This window comes from Clupea harengus, chromosome 13 (genome assembly GCF_900700415.2).
Source record: "Clupea harengus chromosome 13, Ch_v2.0.2, whole genome shotgun sequence".
Taxonomy (NCBI): Eukaryota; Metazoa; Chordata; class Actinopteri; order Clupeiformes; family Clupeidae; genus Clupea; species Clupea harengus.
The window spans coordinates 24,581,476-24,598,358 of NC_045164.1; the positions used below are offsets into that span (position 1 = coordinate 24,581,476).

The window sequence follows — 16,883 nt, forward strand, 5'->3', positions numbered from 1 at the left end:
CTAGAATGGCAGCCCTCTCTCGCTCAAGGAATAACTGCGCACACACACACACACACACACCCACACAAGTGCACATAAATTGTAACAAATTGTTCATTTCTGGTCATTTCCAAATGTGCACTCCCAAATGTATCATGAACAAACTAATTTCCAAATTAGGAAGTTAAAACTTCAAATGTTAAGCGGGGTTTCTGCAGTGCCATGTGGATTTGGGAAATGTGAAATGTCCCCGGTCACTCTCTCACACACACACACACACACACACACACACACACGGCAGACCTACGTGTACTAGTGCCGCCAGCGCGCCCGAGGCAGGCCGTTTCTCTGACGGTGTCTGCTCCTGTGACGGTGTCTGCGCCTGTGACGGTGTCTGCTCCTGTGACGGTGGCTGCGCCTCTGACGGTGGCTGCTCCTCGGTCTTTGTCGTTTCCTCTCCTTGTTTCTCTTTGTCAGCCTCTCCCTCCGTGACGGCCACCGTCTCCAGCCCCAGACCCAGACCCAGCCCCAGCTCCAGCCCCAGCTCCAGCTCCATCTCCATCTCGATCAGGCAGTGGCGGTTCCTGGAGCTGTACTCCACCAGGTTTATCAGCAGGCCCAGACCCTGAACACAGCATCAAACATTGAACAAGAGGTTGAAGACGGACTCTCTCCCATACTCACACACACTGAACATAAACATATCATTTGGGCAAGGCACACAAACACACACAAAATCACATAGTGCCAAACAGAAAACCAACACACACTGATTATACATACATATGCTGTCCAGGCACTGGCAGTATCATGTGACCGATGGAAAAAAAACAGCAACTCACAGAAGCACACCCCCGAGACAAAGATGGACATTGTCACACCTAAGAGTGTTGTTCTACATTCCAACAGTGTGCCAAGTGTCAACGCACAGAGGACAAAAGAAGCATGCCGAGCGACAGAACAACAAGAGACAGAAAGAAAGAGAGGAGAGGAGAGACAGACTCGGATAGAGAGATGGGAGAGGAGAGAGGAGGAGAGGAGAAGAGACAGACTCGGATAGAGAGATGGGAGAGGAGAGAGGAGGAGAGGAGAAGAGACAGACTCGGATAGAGAGATGGGAGAGGAGAGAGGAGGAGAGGAGAAGAGACAGACTCGGATAGAGAGATGGGAGAGGAGAGAGGAGGAGAGGAGAAGAGAGACACTCGGACAGAGAGATGGGAGAGGAGAGAGGAGGAGAGGAGAAGAGACAGACTCGGATAGAGAGATGGGAGAGGAGAGAAGAGGAGAGGAGAGACAGACTCAGATAGAGAGATGGGAGAGGAGAGAGGAGGAGAGGAGAAAGAGAGACACTCGGACAGAGAGATGGGAGAGGAGAGAAGAGAAGAGGAGAGGAGAGAGACTCGGATAGAGAGATACAGAGGAGAGAGGAGAGGAGAGGAGAAACAGACTCGGATAGAGAGGAGAGAGGAGAGGAGAAACAGACTCGGATAGAGAGGTGGGAGGCGAGAGGAGAGGAGAGAGGAGAGGAGAGACAGACTCGGATAGAGAGATGGAGAGGAGAAGAGAAACAGACTCGGATAGAGAGATGGGAGGCGAGAGGAGAGGAGAGGAGAGAGGAGAGGAGAGGAGAAACAGACTCGGACAGAGAGGTGGGAGGTGAGGACTGTGACTGTGACTGTGGCTCACCAGCACTCTGATGTCAAATCTCTGTTCCTGAGGTAGGTAGCGAGGAACCCGCAGCACACAGTTGAGCGCCGTCACCAGCATCTGCTCCTGCTCTCCAGCCTTCGTGCTTCCCCATTCTGACACACACACACACACATGGAAGGGGGGGAGAAAGAGTTAGGAGGAGAGAAATAGTTACTAATGTGTGAATAATGTGCTCATGTCTTTTGAATGTCATGTTGGATGTGTGTGGATGGCACATGTGACCATGGCTGTATGGGATCCCAGCTTGAGAGTGATACATGGTGCGATTAGAAGGGAACACTGAGACAAGTCTGAACATCTCTGTGATGGAGAGGGAGAGTGTGTGTGTGTGTGTGTGTGTGTGTGTGTGTGAGATCGTGTCTGAGTGTTCTCACCATTGTCATGCGTGAGGTTGAGCAGCACGCCAATCACTGCTCTCATGCAGTCCTCCACGGCTTTGCCCACGTTGCTATGGCTACAGTGTGGCAGGGCTGAGCCCGAGGCGGCAATGGAACTGTTGACCTCCCGGCTGTAGCGCTGGATCATGTCCTCACAGTAGCGCAGGCCTCTGTCACACACACACACACACACACACACACACAGGTCACAACTACACACAGTACCGCAGGCCTCTGTCACACACACACACACACACACACACACACACACACACACAGGTCACAACTACACACAGTACCGCAGGCCTCTGCCGCACACACACAGGTCACAACTACACACAGTACCGCAGGCCTCTGTCTCACACACACACACACACACACACACAGGTCACAACTACACACAGTACCGCAGGCCTCTGCCACACACACACACAGGTCCCAACTACACACAGTACCGCAGGCCTCTGTCACACACACACACAGAACGGTCACAACTACACACAGTGATACATGCCTCTACTGCAGTACGCACATATGTGACCCATTACTCTTACACATCACAGGCAGTAGAGAAACAAAACACTTTTCTCTCTTGCAAACACACACACACACAAACCCTGGTTGCCAAACAAACAAACCCTCCCCTAGCGATGGCAAGATGGAGCTCCTTAAAGCCGTGAAGCTTTCCATCCAGACGTGTGGAAAAGTGGTGCACTCTAGGGCCACCTGCTGGTCAAAGGATCTACGACACGAGAAAACTTGTTGGCACGGTGGCAGCGCCATATCTGCGCTAGCCTATGGTTTAGCAAAGGCCTGATGCATTAACATGCATACAGTTGAAAGTCATGTCAAATAACGAAATGGTTTTGATGAGTATTGAGTATTGATGGTCAGTGTTATTTTTTGAAGACATTGAAACTGTTCTCATATGATCTAGATATTTTTCATAGTAATGCAAAGACTGGCAATTCCTGCCTATATATAATATACTGTAATATAATATATATACTATACTGTAATATAATATAGTATACTATAACTCATCTGATCATGGAGTGTTTATCTGGGTGGAATAAGCCATTCTGACATTGAATGTTCTTTAAACCGTGGACAAAATGGAAAATATGTTGCAAAATGATCTGTGACAAAATGAAATAACAACATGATTATTATTATTATTATTATTATGATTATTATCGTCATCATGTTATATTTCATGGAAATAATAGCCTACAAGCTGGAGAAATCAAATCAACTCTTGATGCAGCGTTTAAAACGAGGCTTTGAACATCACGGGTGACGTCATTTCACCATAACAAAAAAAAATGCAACCCCTCGATGCCGAGCGCCAATGGCAAGTTCACTTTTTCTCGCTCAAGCTTCGAAGCCTTGGTTTCAAGGATAACACCACCACCCTCTCCCCTCCATACAGCCACAAGTCTGACATAACACTACTATAACAACAGAGGGAGCTATTCCCCTCTCGTCCACAACACACACACACACACACACACGTTAAGGATGTACAGCACATACAGAGATGCCGACAGAAAAAGCGAGACAGATGAAAACACAACCCCTGATCAAAGACGGCCTGCCACATCAACACGCTACTCACCGCGCTGCAGACACTATGAGCTGGGAGTCTTTGTAGGCGATCAGGTAGGCCTGGTTCTCAGGGTTGTGGACCGTCACCTGCAGGGGAGAGGATAAAATCAGATGAGAACAACACAGACTTCTGCAGTGGCAGCAGCAGTCAGATACATACACACACACAGACACAGACACGCCGGTTCTGCTGAGCTGTGCAATGAAAACAACGAGCCAGCACACAGCGACTGCAAAATAAACACACATCATTTGAACGAGCACCCGCTCACCAGCTGCATAAGAGCACGCACGCAGGTACACGCACGCAGGTACACACACGCGCACACACACACACACACACACACACACACACACAGACAGTGTGGTACTGCTCCATTACTGTTACTGCTGTCCAATGAACATTTGCAAAACAGTGAAAATGAGATAGAAAACAAAATATATGCCTTTTTTAGAGTAGAAAAACACGTGTGTGTGTGTGTGTGTGTGTGTCCTGCTAGGCTTCACTCACACTCTCCAGCACGCGCAGACACCTCTCTGCACCCCACAGCGAGGCCACCAGCTTCTCCTTGTCCTCCTCCTGACTCAAACTCAGCACACACTCTTTCACTGCATATGAAAGGAGAGAGAGAGAGAGAGAGAGAGAGAGAGAGAGAGAGAGAGAGAGAGGGGAGAGAGAGAGAGAAAGAAAGAAAGAAAGAAAGAAAGAAAGAGAGAGAAAGAAATAAAGAAAGAAAGAAAGAAAGAAAGAAAGAAAGAAAGAAAGAAAAAGAGAGAGATAGTCGACAGGTCAGGTCAGGGCTTGCATTCAGTGAAACCACTCACCAAATAAACAATTCATAGAACAAACACACAACAAATATCTGGCACACAACACAAAACAAGTGATTCCCAAACTCACACCAGCATCACACACACACACTCACATACGGCTGGCTCAGACGGATGCGTTAATCCGTCAACATTGACGGATCCCCATTCACTTTGAATTGTGAATTGTGGGTTTGTTGCGTTCAGTTGCGTTTGCGTGCGCCAAAAGTTGAACAATTTTCAACTTTTCGTGAGGCAACGCATGCGTCAGCCAATCAAATCGCGACACTGGAAAAAAAAAAAAAAAGGTGGCGGACCAAACTCCGTAGATGTTCGTATTTGTACATAAAAGTTGTTTGTTTGACTTTTTTATGCTTAGATTTTTTTTAAAGTTACAGAGAAATAGACAGTGCAAAGTAAAAACCCCGTTATTGTAACTGAAAAATACGCCTGAGGGGATTTGGAGGTGTCTGAGCCAGTTATCTAATGTTAGCATGCTACTACCCACAAGGTAAACAGCTCCCTGGTGGCGTGATTGGTTGTCGACCTGTCAATCTCACTATAAACGTCTCCTACGCCCTCCATCATCCGTCAGGCATCCATCAGGCAACGCATCCGTCTGAGCCAGGCAACACACCACTGTCTAACCCAAATGTAGCCACTCACCAAATAAACAACTCAGTTTACATGTCAAGCACACAACATAAAACCAGAGATTCCCAAACTCACACCAGCATCACACACACACACACACACCAACCTCACCTTTATCCACAATGTGGTCCAGCCCTCCGAGTAGGCGGAGCTCCTCTTTGAACCAATCGCCCGGCCTCTTAGAGGTGAGAGACAGCAGCGTCTCCATGGCGAGATGACCCGTCTGCAGAGAAACAATCATCAGTTTAAAACACAGTTTCGCTCGACACACTACACATTCACAGAGCCTGTTAAATAAACACTCCTCATATGACATGGTGTTCGTACTGATGATGATGATGATGATGATGATGATGATGATTCACTGAAATGAACATAACAGGCAAACACTGCTCACCAATTGGCCATTTGAAATGCAATTCATTAATTTGATTATTTTAGCTAAATGAAGTACTGTGTTTTTAATTAAAAAGTGTTTAAGTGAGTGTTTTAAGGTGCCAACAGCTTTTCAAAGCTCAAATCCCTACAAAGATACACCAGCATCTGTTTACCTGCAAAGAAACTGTAGAAACTGATGTTTGTACAGCCAGTGGTTTACTATTGTCTAGTTCAGCTCTCTGACGCAGCACCTGTAGTTGATTATCTTGGTGGGGGGCTGTTTTCTAACGTTTACTAAAGGAGAAGTAATCAACTACAGTTTCTTTACAGTTACTGAGGTAAACAGACAGCTGTGTCTCTGTAAGGATTCCTTTCCGTGTTGTCACACACTTAGAATAACATTTATGAGCCGACAGTGGCGAAAACAAGCGGTTTACTTCGACAGATGTTTGCCTCATATGATTCCATTATATAGCCCAAAAAGATCTAAAAAAAAAAAAGCCCAAGGTTAAAAAATCCCAAAGTTTTCCTTTCAACTCAATAAAGTTAGTCTTAAGCTGATAATGGCATTTCGGATCTCAGTTTAATGATGAAATACACAGATGTTATTTGCTGTTGGTGTGGTGTGGTTCTCCACCCTACACAGTCAACAAAGGTTACAAGCAAACCATCAATAACAACCTGTAATGCAACACAGGCTTTCTTCATACATAAGCCTTGTGTTGTTCCTTTCAGTTCCTGGGAGTCATGGTTAGAGAAAACCTCTATTACCGGGTCAATCTTTCAATCGGGCATATTCATGCTGACTGGTATGGTCAGACACTTAAAGACTGTAACGGTGCAAACCCATGACAGCGACGCGATGCGCTTCCATCACTTTGAGTGGGCGTGTTGTAGCGTGTGGAAATAGCATTTTCATACTGTCAGAGACGACACCAAACATTCTGATTGGCCGCTGCGGAAAAAAAAAAAAAAAAAAAAAAAAAAAAAAAAAAAAAAAAAAAAAAAAAAAAAAAAATCGCTCCTCGTTTGCATAGGATTCAACATTTTCCAACTTTTATCGGTCGCGTCGCCCAAAAAGGTGGTCTACGTCACAATGGATTGGCTCCCGTTGAAATGCATGGGATTATAATATCGCGTCGCTCGTAACGGTGTCATGGGTTTCCACCGTAAGTGCAGTACAGAGAGGAGAAATAAGGGGGTGAACTGACCGTGATGTTCTCCAGGTCCAGGTGCTTGTTGTGGACGGTCTCGCAGAGCTTGCGGATCTTCTCCTTGACCTTGCTCATCTCCTTGTCCGTCAGCTGGTCGTCCACCGTGTGGTCTTGCTCCATCTCCAGGAGCCGGATCATCAGCTCTAGGCAGGCTCGGTCCAGGTCCATGTTCAAGCGGTCCCGGCTCAGGATGTACATGAGAGACGCGGTGCACAGCGCCATGTTCTGAGAGGGACCGAGAGAAGAGAAGAGAAGAGGAGAGAAGAGGAGAGAAGAGGACAGGACAGGAGTAGTGAGGAGAGGAGAGGAGAGGAGAGGAGAGGAGAGGACAGGACAGGACAGGAGTAGTGAGGAGAGGAGAGGAGAGGAGAGGAGAGGAGAGGAAGAAGAGAGAAGAGGAGAGAAGGCAGGAAGAGATGAAGGTAAGAAAAGAGACGTAGAGAGGGCAGAAGAGGAGGAAGATAAAGACGGTAAAGAAAAGCCTAATATCAAACTACAGAGTGTATTTTAACCACTGCACTGACATGTATCAGGTTCTCTGTCTAAGAGTAGCTGAAGGCCATAGTAACACTACTCTACATGTTCAGGAGGAGGAGGGAAACACAAATGTGTGCTCACCGGATGCTGTGGTGCGTCGTTGAGCATCTTGAAGACCGTTGCTACCTTTCCTCGTGCTCGTAGGTGCATTCGGAAGCCTGGCATGGCGCACCTGGTGGCCAGACTGATGATACTGCGGCGAGAGAGGAATACAGGGTTAACAACCACGGATCAGAAAACACACTTGCTTTTAAAAAAGCTGCTTCCTGTGCGCTTGCATCCTTTTGTGCTCAGTGGTTGGTATACCTAAGGCATGGAAGACACCTAAGGCACTTCACTTTTGTCTGAGTTTAAGGGTGAGCATCAGAAGGGCCCTGTATGTGCACATGTTTCTGACGCAATGCACTTTTTCTGGTCGAAGGCTAAAAGCATAACTGCAAGAGATGTTTGTCTGACCTCAGGCAGTATGTTTGCAAAGGCTGTGTGTTCTCGTTAAGCCAAGGGAGCATAGGCCGAGTGTGTGTGTGTGTGTGTGTGTGTGTGTGTGTGTATATGTGTGTGTGTGTGTGTGTCTCTACATTCTCATTTACTTAATTAAAAGAAAAGGTTCAGTCAGCCACCGAGTCTGATTGAGGCGAGGGGAGATCTGAGTTTGGCAGCACAACCCATAAGTCACAGTAGCAGCCTCTAATTGGCCCGTGGGAAAAGCTGATACGCCGAGATAAAAGGGCTACTAAAGTTACTGAAGCAAATGATTCATACCGATAATAACCAAGTTAGTTATTTAAGTCAGAATGAGGGTGCTTGGTTTTCTGATATTCTAACCTATGATATACCAACTGCAATATTAATGCAGTAGGCAGTATATTAACCCCATTTAACCACATTTTATCAACATTTAATGATCTGTAAAAATGTCATTGTACGAATTAGAGTACCTAATGTGGATCAGGGCAAAAGTGAACTTCCATTCACTGTTAACGGCCTTTCTACCCCCCCGCCCCGCCCCGCCCCACCCCACCCCACCCATCTCTAACAGCTTGTGATGCAGACATGTCACAAGGAACAAACAGCAACATGGCCCCCAGGCTTTCTGGCAGCCCGGCCGAGAGAGAACGATGCGGGAACAGGCCCTGAGTACAGTGTTCATTCTAACATCAGTCCACGTGCACAGCAACGCCAACCATCACATGCCATAGAGCCCACTGTACCAATAAAGAAGTGAACATCTGTGTGTGTGTGTGTGTGTTTGAGAGGGCACGTGCGAGCGTGCGTGTGCGAGGGTGTGTGTGCGTGTGTTTTCTCTCACCTAAGGCACCGCGTGTTGAGAGGTTGCCCACTCTTCAGACCCGTCTCCAGGTACTCAAAGTCGTCGGTGAACTCCTGATTCTCCCCAAACTCCACCACGTCATTAAAGTGCTTCACATGCTGAACCACTGTATACAGCTGGAGAGCAGACACAGAAAGAACAAGAGAGAGAGAAAGAGAAAGAGAAAGAGAGAGAGAGGGAGGGAGACAGAGAGTTAAAGGGGGTGGAAGAGATGTACAGACGGGGGGGGGGTGTCACAATAAAACACAGCACAGGAGAAAACAACAACAATAACAACACACACACAAACAAACACACACACACACACACACACACACACACACACACACACACACAACGCGTGCGTGCGGCTCAGCATCTATGGGGCCGGCGCGCTACACAGTATGCTGACTGTGCTAATAAGGGCTAATCAATAGTGCAGCGCTGGGAGGCGAGTCGGTGCTAATCACATCGGCGCACGAACAGCAGAGTCATCAGAGGCAGGCCAGACACTAGCCTGGCACGCTACCCCGATGTGCCATCAGCACATCAACAGCCAACTCATTACCGCTGCCACAGAAGCTGGCATGGGCGCCCAGGCCACGCTAAGCTACTACGCTAACCGTCAGGACGGCAGAGATTAGCACCGGGCAGGGAGCCGGCTACGACGTGCTTCGACCACCTACACTCTAGAAGCAGCTTAGCTGGACACGTCCCAGAGAAACTAGGTCTACGAGGGGAGTATGGGGGAAATAAAAGTGGTCGCATGTGATGAGAGTTGGCATAAAATGATCAACAAATGGCAAACTGTGCACACAGATTTTTGCCACAGGACCCAATTTTTGAAGATGAATGCATATTTACGCACAAGTTTTGTGAACATGAATGCACTGTCTGAAAGGACGGTTCATAGACTACATGTCCCAGAACGCTGCCTGCTCACCTCCTTGTGCTCCTTCCTGCATTTGAGTGCCGTGACTATGTCCTGATAGGGCTGCGTGGGGATGGTGACTGACTTGATGACTTTGGGCGGTGGGGGCGGCGCTTTGAAGAGTCCATCGTCCTTGTGAGAGTTGGTGTCTTTGCTGCTGCTTGAAAGGCTAGCCTATAGGAGGAGAGGGAGATAAACAGAAATAATGAAAAGTCAAAGCAAAAGGATGAAAATAATATTTGCATTATTGCTGACTGCTGGACTCCTGGGCAAGAAATGAAGATTTTTTTGGGAGACTGGCCTCTCTATTACGCCCACTGCAGCCACAAACAAATCTGTCATTTGTGCAAACATCCATAAATCCTCTGCTCTGCTCTGCCACACAGCCTGGGCCTGCCTCTGGGAGGTCTAGAGGTAGATGGCAGAGTAATATCCCTTCCTAAGCACTGCACTGTAAAAGTAATTGCCTCCACTATCTCTCATTTTGTGTGTGTGTGTGTGTGTGTGTGTGTGTGTGTGTGTGTTACAGACAGAGATGCTGGTTCAAACAGGAGTATAGCGGTAGATACGAATGCAGCAAAAAAGCAATTTGGGGTCTTTTGGTGCATCTTTAGTTAACAGGAAAGGCTCAACAATGACTGAAGAACATGACATGAATCACTCCTTGGGTCAAACAGGGTAATATCCGTGGGTACGACGGTGACGTGTGGGAGAGATGCTGCCCCCCCTGTGGGCACTTACCGGGGCAGAGACGGTGCGGGTGGGAGGGGGTGGAGGCAGCTCATCAGGCTCGTTCCAGTGTCTGGCGTTGTACACAGCTTTGGCCGGAGACTGAAAAGAAATAAGTCGGTTTCAAAAATACACCCGCTTGAAGAAAAAGCAGCTGCACACCCACTCAAAGAAAGAGAAACACCAACGCTAACTAGGGTCACTAACCCTCGACTTCATATTTAGAGCTAAGAATGAACTCCATTGTCCATGCAAAAATAAAGAACATGGCCAAGGCTATCGTGCAATATGATGCTCAAAATCAATATGGCTTTCTGTGAGCCTGATTCGCATAGAGCTACACTCGCTTCCATGGGCGGCGGATGATATAACATAGGCTGGATGTGATATAACCAGGGAGATTATGCCTCTCCCACTACCCAAATCATTATTTATTAAACAGGTGTAGGCGCTTGCCCGGTCCAATGGGCCCGCCGGGGGCTAAAAATGGAGGGTTTACTCACTAACAAACCCAGAACAGGGGGAAAACTACACCCGTCTCTGGACCGAGCTGCAATAAAAAGTGAATATTGGGTATGTTATATGCCAGTTTTATTCCGAGGTGGGGCGGTCTGGTCGTGTTTATGCTTTTGGGAGCACAGAGATTGCGTTCTTGTCATGTGATCGATGATGAATACGATGAGTGCACATCAGAAGGGTCTTTGAAGCGAGACTAGCAGAGAATGGCTGCAAGGCGAGCTGCTGCCGCTGCTGCTGCTTCCGCACCTTCTTGAAGATCTTGCGGCCGATGTCCTTGGACTTGTCCGACTGCTTGCCCTGCCGGTTCCTCTGAGTCTCGGAGCCTCCCGATTCGTCAGGGAAGTCAAGGGAGTCTGAGATTGAGGGAGAAAAACAAGCGAGTGTAAACAAACATCTAACTCTTCACCTTTGCAGCAAACTGAACGATTGGAGTGACTGATAACTTAAGACCTTCATGCATTAAGAGCAACATGTAGACAACTCCAACTCCGGCAAAACTGACTGCTTAACTGTGCACATCATACCTGATACACATGAACACAAATTTCACATAACCAGAGTATGGCCATGAAAAGAATGACCATAATGAAGAATGTAGAAAAGGGTCCAAATTCTGAGCGTTCAGTGTAAGTGTTCAGTCTTAACCTGTGTTGGTGCTGGACTGGCTCTCCTGAGAGTCGCTCATCGGCGGGCTGTCTGCGCTGTAGGACACGCCCTCGGCCGCCGCCTGAGCACTCGCCGCCTTCCTGGACTTCTTGGGCGAGGCGTCGTCCTCGTCGTCGTCGCTGTCGCTCTCGCTCAGCTCGTCGAAGCCGAAGTACTTGATCTTGTAGCTGGAGCTCCCCGACGCGGTGGCCTCGCCGTCGGCCTCCTGGCCCTCGTTCTCCTCGAAGCCGAAGAACTCCAGCTTGGTCTCCTTCTTGGACTTGCTCTGAGTGGGCCTGAACCTGAATGAGAGACGGCGAGACGCCAACAGGGTTTAGCAGCCGTGACGTTACTGAGTCTAACCTACACGCGCACAAACTGACAGCTCAGCAGTGCAGTACATCTTTGTTTTGTTAGGAGAGATCAGGGAGACTCTGTGGTTTGTTTCTTTCGTGGCTGTGCAAATGATGAGTGGCAAATTTACTGCTGTTTGCGATACTTGGTATGTATGTACGTACCTCTATGGATTGGTATGCATGTACCTCTATGGATTGGTATGTTTGGAAGTTAAACCGATCCTCTGCATGTATCTGTGTGCATATAGGCATGGAAATACATGCCGTTCCTATTCCACAGAGATGAGTACGTTGTGTGTGTGTGTGTGTGTGTGTGTGTGTGTGTATATATATAGCCATAGGTCTCTTTCTCTAGCCATAGGTCTCTTCTCTACCTTGTGGGCTTGGCAGGGAGCAGCATCTGTCTTTCTCCTGAAAGTGTGTGTGTGTGTGTGTATACCCATGCTCTCTTCTCTACCTCGTGGGCTTGGCAGGTGCAGTGTCTGTCTTTCTCCTGAAGGTGCCAGCCTCTCCTAGGTCAGTGGGTGGGGCGGCGCTGGTGAGCTCGTCGGCACTGCGCTCGATACCGTCCTGGATGGTGACGTTGCACACAGACACGCACGACGGGTGCAACACCGTGTAGTCCCGCACTCTGCCCCGCCCCGCCGTCTTCTGTTGTTGTGAGCCGCCGCCACCACTGCTGCTGGGTTTGGCCGGGGCAGGGGCAGGGGCAGGTGCGGACTTGCTGTCCTTTACCGGGGGCGCTTCGTCCCCCTCTCCCTGGTCTCCCTTGTGCCTCTTGGGTCGGTGGTACGTCCGGTTGGTGGGCGACTTGAGAAGAGGCAGCGGATCGAAGTTGAGGGGTTCAGGCTGGGGGGCTGCTGCTGCTGCTGCTGCTGCTGCTGCTACTGCTGCCCCGTCCCCCTGCTCCTGGGCCCCCCCGCCAGGACCTTCACTCTCTCCGCTGTCGTCCCGGCCCTGCAGCGAGTCCTCCCCTGGAGACGACGACCTCTGGCTGCCCTCGGAGTTCCATCCGTCCGAGGGGTCCTTGGGCACGGGCTTCAGGGAGGTAAACTGAGGCGTCGTCTTTGCACTTTTGGACCAGGAGCTTATGTTCACCGTCGTCTGCAGAGGCTTGTCTGCGAGAGGTGAAAATGGAAGACACAGTGTTATGTAAACACCTAAGACCCATTAGTGGAGTTCAGCACAAACCCGGATAACTCCTAACTCCTTCCTCCCAACTTTCTCCAGAAAGTGCCTTATGTAAGTCACTTGAATCTAAATTTGTACACAGTAGGCACTCCAGCCATCAAAAGGCATCATGAGAAGGAAAGCACACTAAATATCTGCCTTCGCTGTTCCAAGAGTTGCACTTCATTAGATCCAAGGTGAACAGGTCACTGCATCCGCGGACTTGACGGGACATTTGGGGTCAATCAACGAGCAAAGTTCAATTTGATCTACAAACGACATTAGTGTACGCTACAGAAACCTGTTTCTATCAAGGTCATCATCCTGACAAACACCTGATCACGTCTGTACAGGTCAAATTGTGCAGTTTCCCTCTACTCAAACCTTTCCACCCACATCCTGGTTTTATTGATCACTGGCCGTATATTGTTTTTCACTGATTGGCATCTGACTGATCACCACACCCGTCACTGAAGTGAGAGGGTCAAAACATTTGTGTGCACTTCAAGGACTTGGGGGAAATACATGCTCTTAGCAGCTGCTGGGGTTGATGGCTGATGCTGTGGACAGCTGAAAGCTTTGTGACTGAGAGCGAGTGATCTATGGAGATGGCTGTCAGCAAAGTGTCTAAAGTCTGGTGCTGATGCTATTCTCAGCGCAAACCTCGCACAAGCAGACCAGTGCTTTGACCAGCGAAGGAAGTAGTAGGCTATCTGATGCAAGCTCATCATTACATGGCAAAAACCAGCACCTGACAGATATGCTTTCATTTCCTGATGAAAAAAATATAATCTACTGATTCAATTGTGTCGATCAAAAGTCACAATCTGAAAGTTTGACACGGTTTGATACCAACTCTCTATACTTTATATCACTACTCACTATATTTTGGTAAATGGTGAGCAGTGAACTTTCATACAGAAAATTCTCTTTCAAACTGTTCACAACGTAGAAAAAACAGCAGCTTTTTTAATTGGAGTACGTCCCTCCGTCCTTCCCCTCTCTCACAGACGACTGTGTTCTTTCTTTTGGCAGAAGCTGATGGATGTCCCGGCCGGGTCAGAGCGAGCCCAGGGGCCTCTGAATCACTGCCACTTCAGAAACCCTTCTGATCTGTCTTCATCAGGGGGCGGGGAGGTGTGACTCAGCATACCTGACTGCTACTTTCATTTGGGACGTTTCAATAAAGGCAACACCCTTGACTGTGGGCCCTGACATCTGATGACAACATGCATCACACTTCACTAGAGCAAGAGCTCTCAGTAACTGCCTAGTTACAGCACAGGTTTACAAAATGACTGGCCTCCCTCCATACGATCAGGGGTGTGGTCAGGAAGTCGGTAAACAAACCCAAAACCTTGCACAACATTTAATTACGTTTTTGACATAGAATACACAGAGAAGAAAATATCCAGTCTCTACCCAAAGCTGTGGAAATAGCAAATTATATGGAAACAAAACGGCCTACAATCAAACCTATCTAAATGAGATTTGCCTCTCATTTATTAACACAATAGGGCCGGGCTGTTTGTGTTTTGTTGTTCCGTGTCAAAACAAAAACTCTACCCAATATTGATGGCTTCTGCTTTAAATAACATGACCGTTCATATGTAAGTACATCCACTGAACTCAACTCAGCTCAAGGTTCCAAGAGACAGATTAGCAGATTTGCTGAATATGACAGAATGTCTGTGTGCATGCGTCTCAGCCCTCACCTGCTTTGGAGCTCTCTGATTCCGATGATGGTGAGCTCCTTGAGAATGAGCTCTTTGCCTGAGGCTGCTCTGTGGCCGTGGAAACCTGGTCCTCTCCTGATGCATTCCCCTGCTGAGATGCACTCCGGGTGCTGACTGTTTTCGACTCGTCGTCACTATCAAACCCGAATGGGTCATCAGAGCCGTCGTCCTCTTCCACCCTGGGTCTCTTGGTGAGTTCTGGGAGCTCTGGTTTGACCAGGGGCCTTTTGGAGGCCAACTGAGCCTTGTAGGTGGTCTCGCCCCATTTAGTACTCAGAGTGGCCTTCTTATTTGAAAAGACCTCATCAAACTTGGAGTTGGCCTCTCCACCCTTCCGACTGTAGGTTTTACCAAATCTGGATGTCATGATGGCATCCGTTACATATTCTCTGCAAAAGTCACATGAAGAGATAAGATGGAACTGTTGCAGAATATGACCTTACTCGGTTTGGTGTTGTACAGGACAGTACAAAACGATGTAATTGAGTATGTTGCTGAATAATTGTTAATGCATTGGCTTGCGAGACAAAAACAAACAACTCATAATGTATATAATCTACCACACTAAAAGTTACAGAGAATGACATTTCCACGTGAAACGGTTGACAGTCAGAAAACAATCTAGGCATCTGACACTACCCTACTTTCGATTCTGACACAAAGTTGGTGTGCTAGGTAACTTAGCAGACACGCTAACTCTGATCGATAACGTTTACCGCTGATAATATATAACCCAACTCCTAAGCATGAAGTAAATACATACAGCTTGTCATAAACAATACAGGTGATTGCTTGATCAACTGAAATACATTCCACAGAGTTAGGCCTGACAGTTGTGACTAGGCTAGCTAACTAGCTAGCTAGCTTACTTAGCAATGAAGCTATAGCTAATGTTTATCTCGGCGTGCTAGCAATTCTGTTTACATTTCACCAACTAGCTAAGCACTAGCGACTCGAGACACAGGCAAAGACATTTCCCAACTTCTCCATGAATTTTATTGAAATGATAATAAAATGTTCTATCTAGTCCTGCAATATCCTTCTTTGGCGGTCGAGAAGGCCATAGCTTACACTCACCAATATCAACTCCGATGAAGCCGCTTCTCTCCACTGACTCCCGGCTAGGCCTCCGACCTCGATGCAGCCTCACAAAACAAACGTTAAACTCCGTCCTGCGAGCGAAGAAATAACCAGCAGGTATAATCCTGCAACACCCACAAAGTTAAATGTCCTGATTAATATTTGTTGACGAAGATAAGTTGTTTTAATTGATATTTGTTTGTTGCAGACTCTACCGACTCGATTCTTGTGCGCCAGTGGCTGCCATTAAAAATCTCCCCTCCCTCACCCCTTCGTTGCCAACATTTCCGTCACATCGAGGCAACGCGCTCACTACCCAATGGCCTTTAAGAATGTTACGTGCATGTTCAAGAACTATGTATCGGATTGGATAATTCGTAAACATTACGGGTTTCAATTGGAGGAAACCCTATCTCAATTCGTTCCCGACTCCCGAGTTACGTGTTGTGGATCGGTGAATAAGAGGTCGAGCACGAAGGTCCAATAATTGCACTAGCAATTTTCAAAAAGTAGCACTTGAAATTAGGTTCACACACTTACTGGTAGAGTAATGGTACCTGGTATGCATACTGATTGTGCTGGATGCGTCTAGTAAGCTACTATTCTGTGTAGTTTCAGGCTTTGTACAATTTATTTGGATTATGTGTAGGCTACTATTAAAGTTTAACGTTAAAGTCTGTCGTGACATAATATCCTGCTAGGGATCACAGTAAACAGTTTCATGGGAGGGGCCTGCCATTAATCACTCTCATAGTAGGTTGATGCTCAGTAATTTAAAACTATTATGGGAATTTTAATGGAACTTAATATGTATGTGATTTCCTGATAAGTTTACGAATTGGTGAACTCTAGGCTGAAATAGGATTTAGCCCTTGACTCTTGAGCCGTACATTAGTTTGCACTACTGTGACCACAATCAGTTTGGTCTGACGAAATCATATGGTCCAACGGAATAATTTTGTCATCGACAATCTAATGTCTCAAGCACTGCTGCTTGGTTGTAGGTCTAAGTATTGCACCTACAATCTACCCTCTCATGCACACACCCCTTCATTTTAGAAACGTATGCTTAATTCTATGTACAGTTCTGTCAGACTAATGGTCTGTTATTCTATGATTTTAAGATACTGGGTGTTCAGTC

The 16,883-nt window shown here is 47.4% G+C and overlaps 1 protein-coding gene across 1 annotated transcript in view; it reads right to left on the bottom strand.

The window, feature by feature from the left end:
- Positions 1–16,040, bottom strand: part of wapla (WAPL cohesin release factor a) — an 18,591-nt gene extending 2,551 nt beyond the window's left edge. The window contains exons 1-17 of the mRNA XM_031578870.2: positions 15,740–16,040; positions 14,642–15,051; positions 12,214–12,874; positions 11,401–11,702; positions 11,002–11,108; positions 10,249–10,338; positions 9,520–9,681; positions 8,577–8,713; positions 7,349–7,460; positions 6,728–6,955; positions 5,250–5,361; positions 4,186–4,283; positions 3,685–3,761; positions 2,064–2,236; positions 1,666–1,781; positions 287–604; positions 1–34 (exon numbers count right to left, since the gene is read on the bottom strand). The exon at positions 1–34 is cut by the window's left edge and continues 174 nt beyond it. Coding sequence (XP_031434730.1) covers positions 1–34; positions 287–604; positions 1,666–1,781; positions 2,064–2,236; positions 3,685–3,761; positions 4,186–4,283; positions 5,250–5,361; positions 6,728–6,955; positions 7,349–7,460; positions 8,577–8,713; positions 9,520–9,681; positions 10,249–10,338; positions 11,002–11,108; positions 11,401–11,702; positions 12,214–12,874; positions 14,642–15,029 — 3,115 coding nt within the window. The 5' untranslated portion in view covers positions 15,030–15,051; positions 15,740–16,040. The remainder of the gene's footprint in view (positions 35–286; positions 605–1,665; positions 1,782–2,063; positions 2,237–3,684; positions 3,762–4,185; positions 4,284–5,249; positions 5,362–6,727; positions 6,956–7,348; positions 7,461–8,576; positions 8,714–9,519; positions 9,682–10,248; positions 10,339–11,001; positions 11,109–11,400; positions 11,703–12,213; positions 12,875–14,641; positions 15,052–15,739) is intronic.
- Between the last annotated feature and the right edge of the window lie 843 nt (positions 16,041–16,883).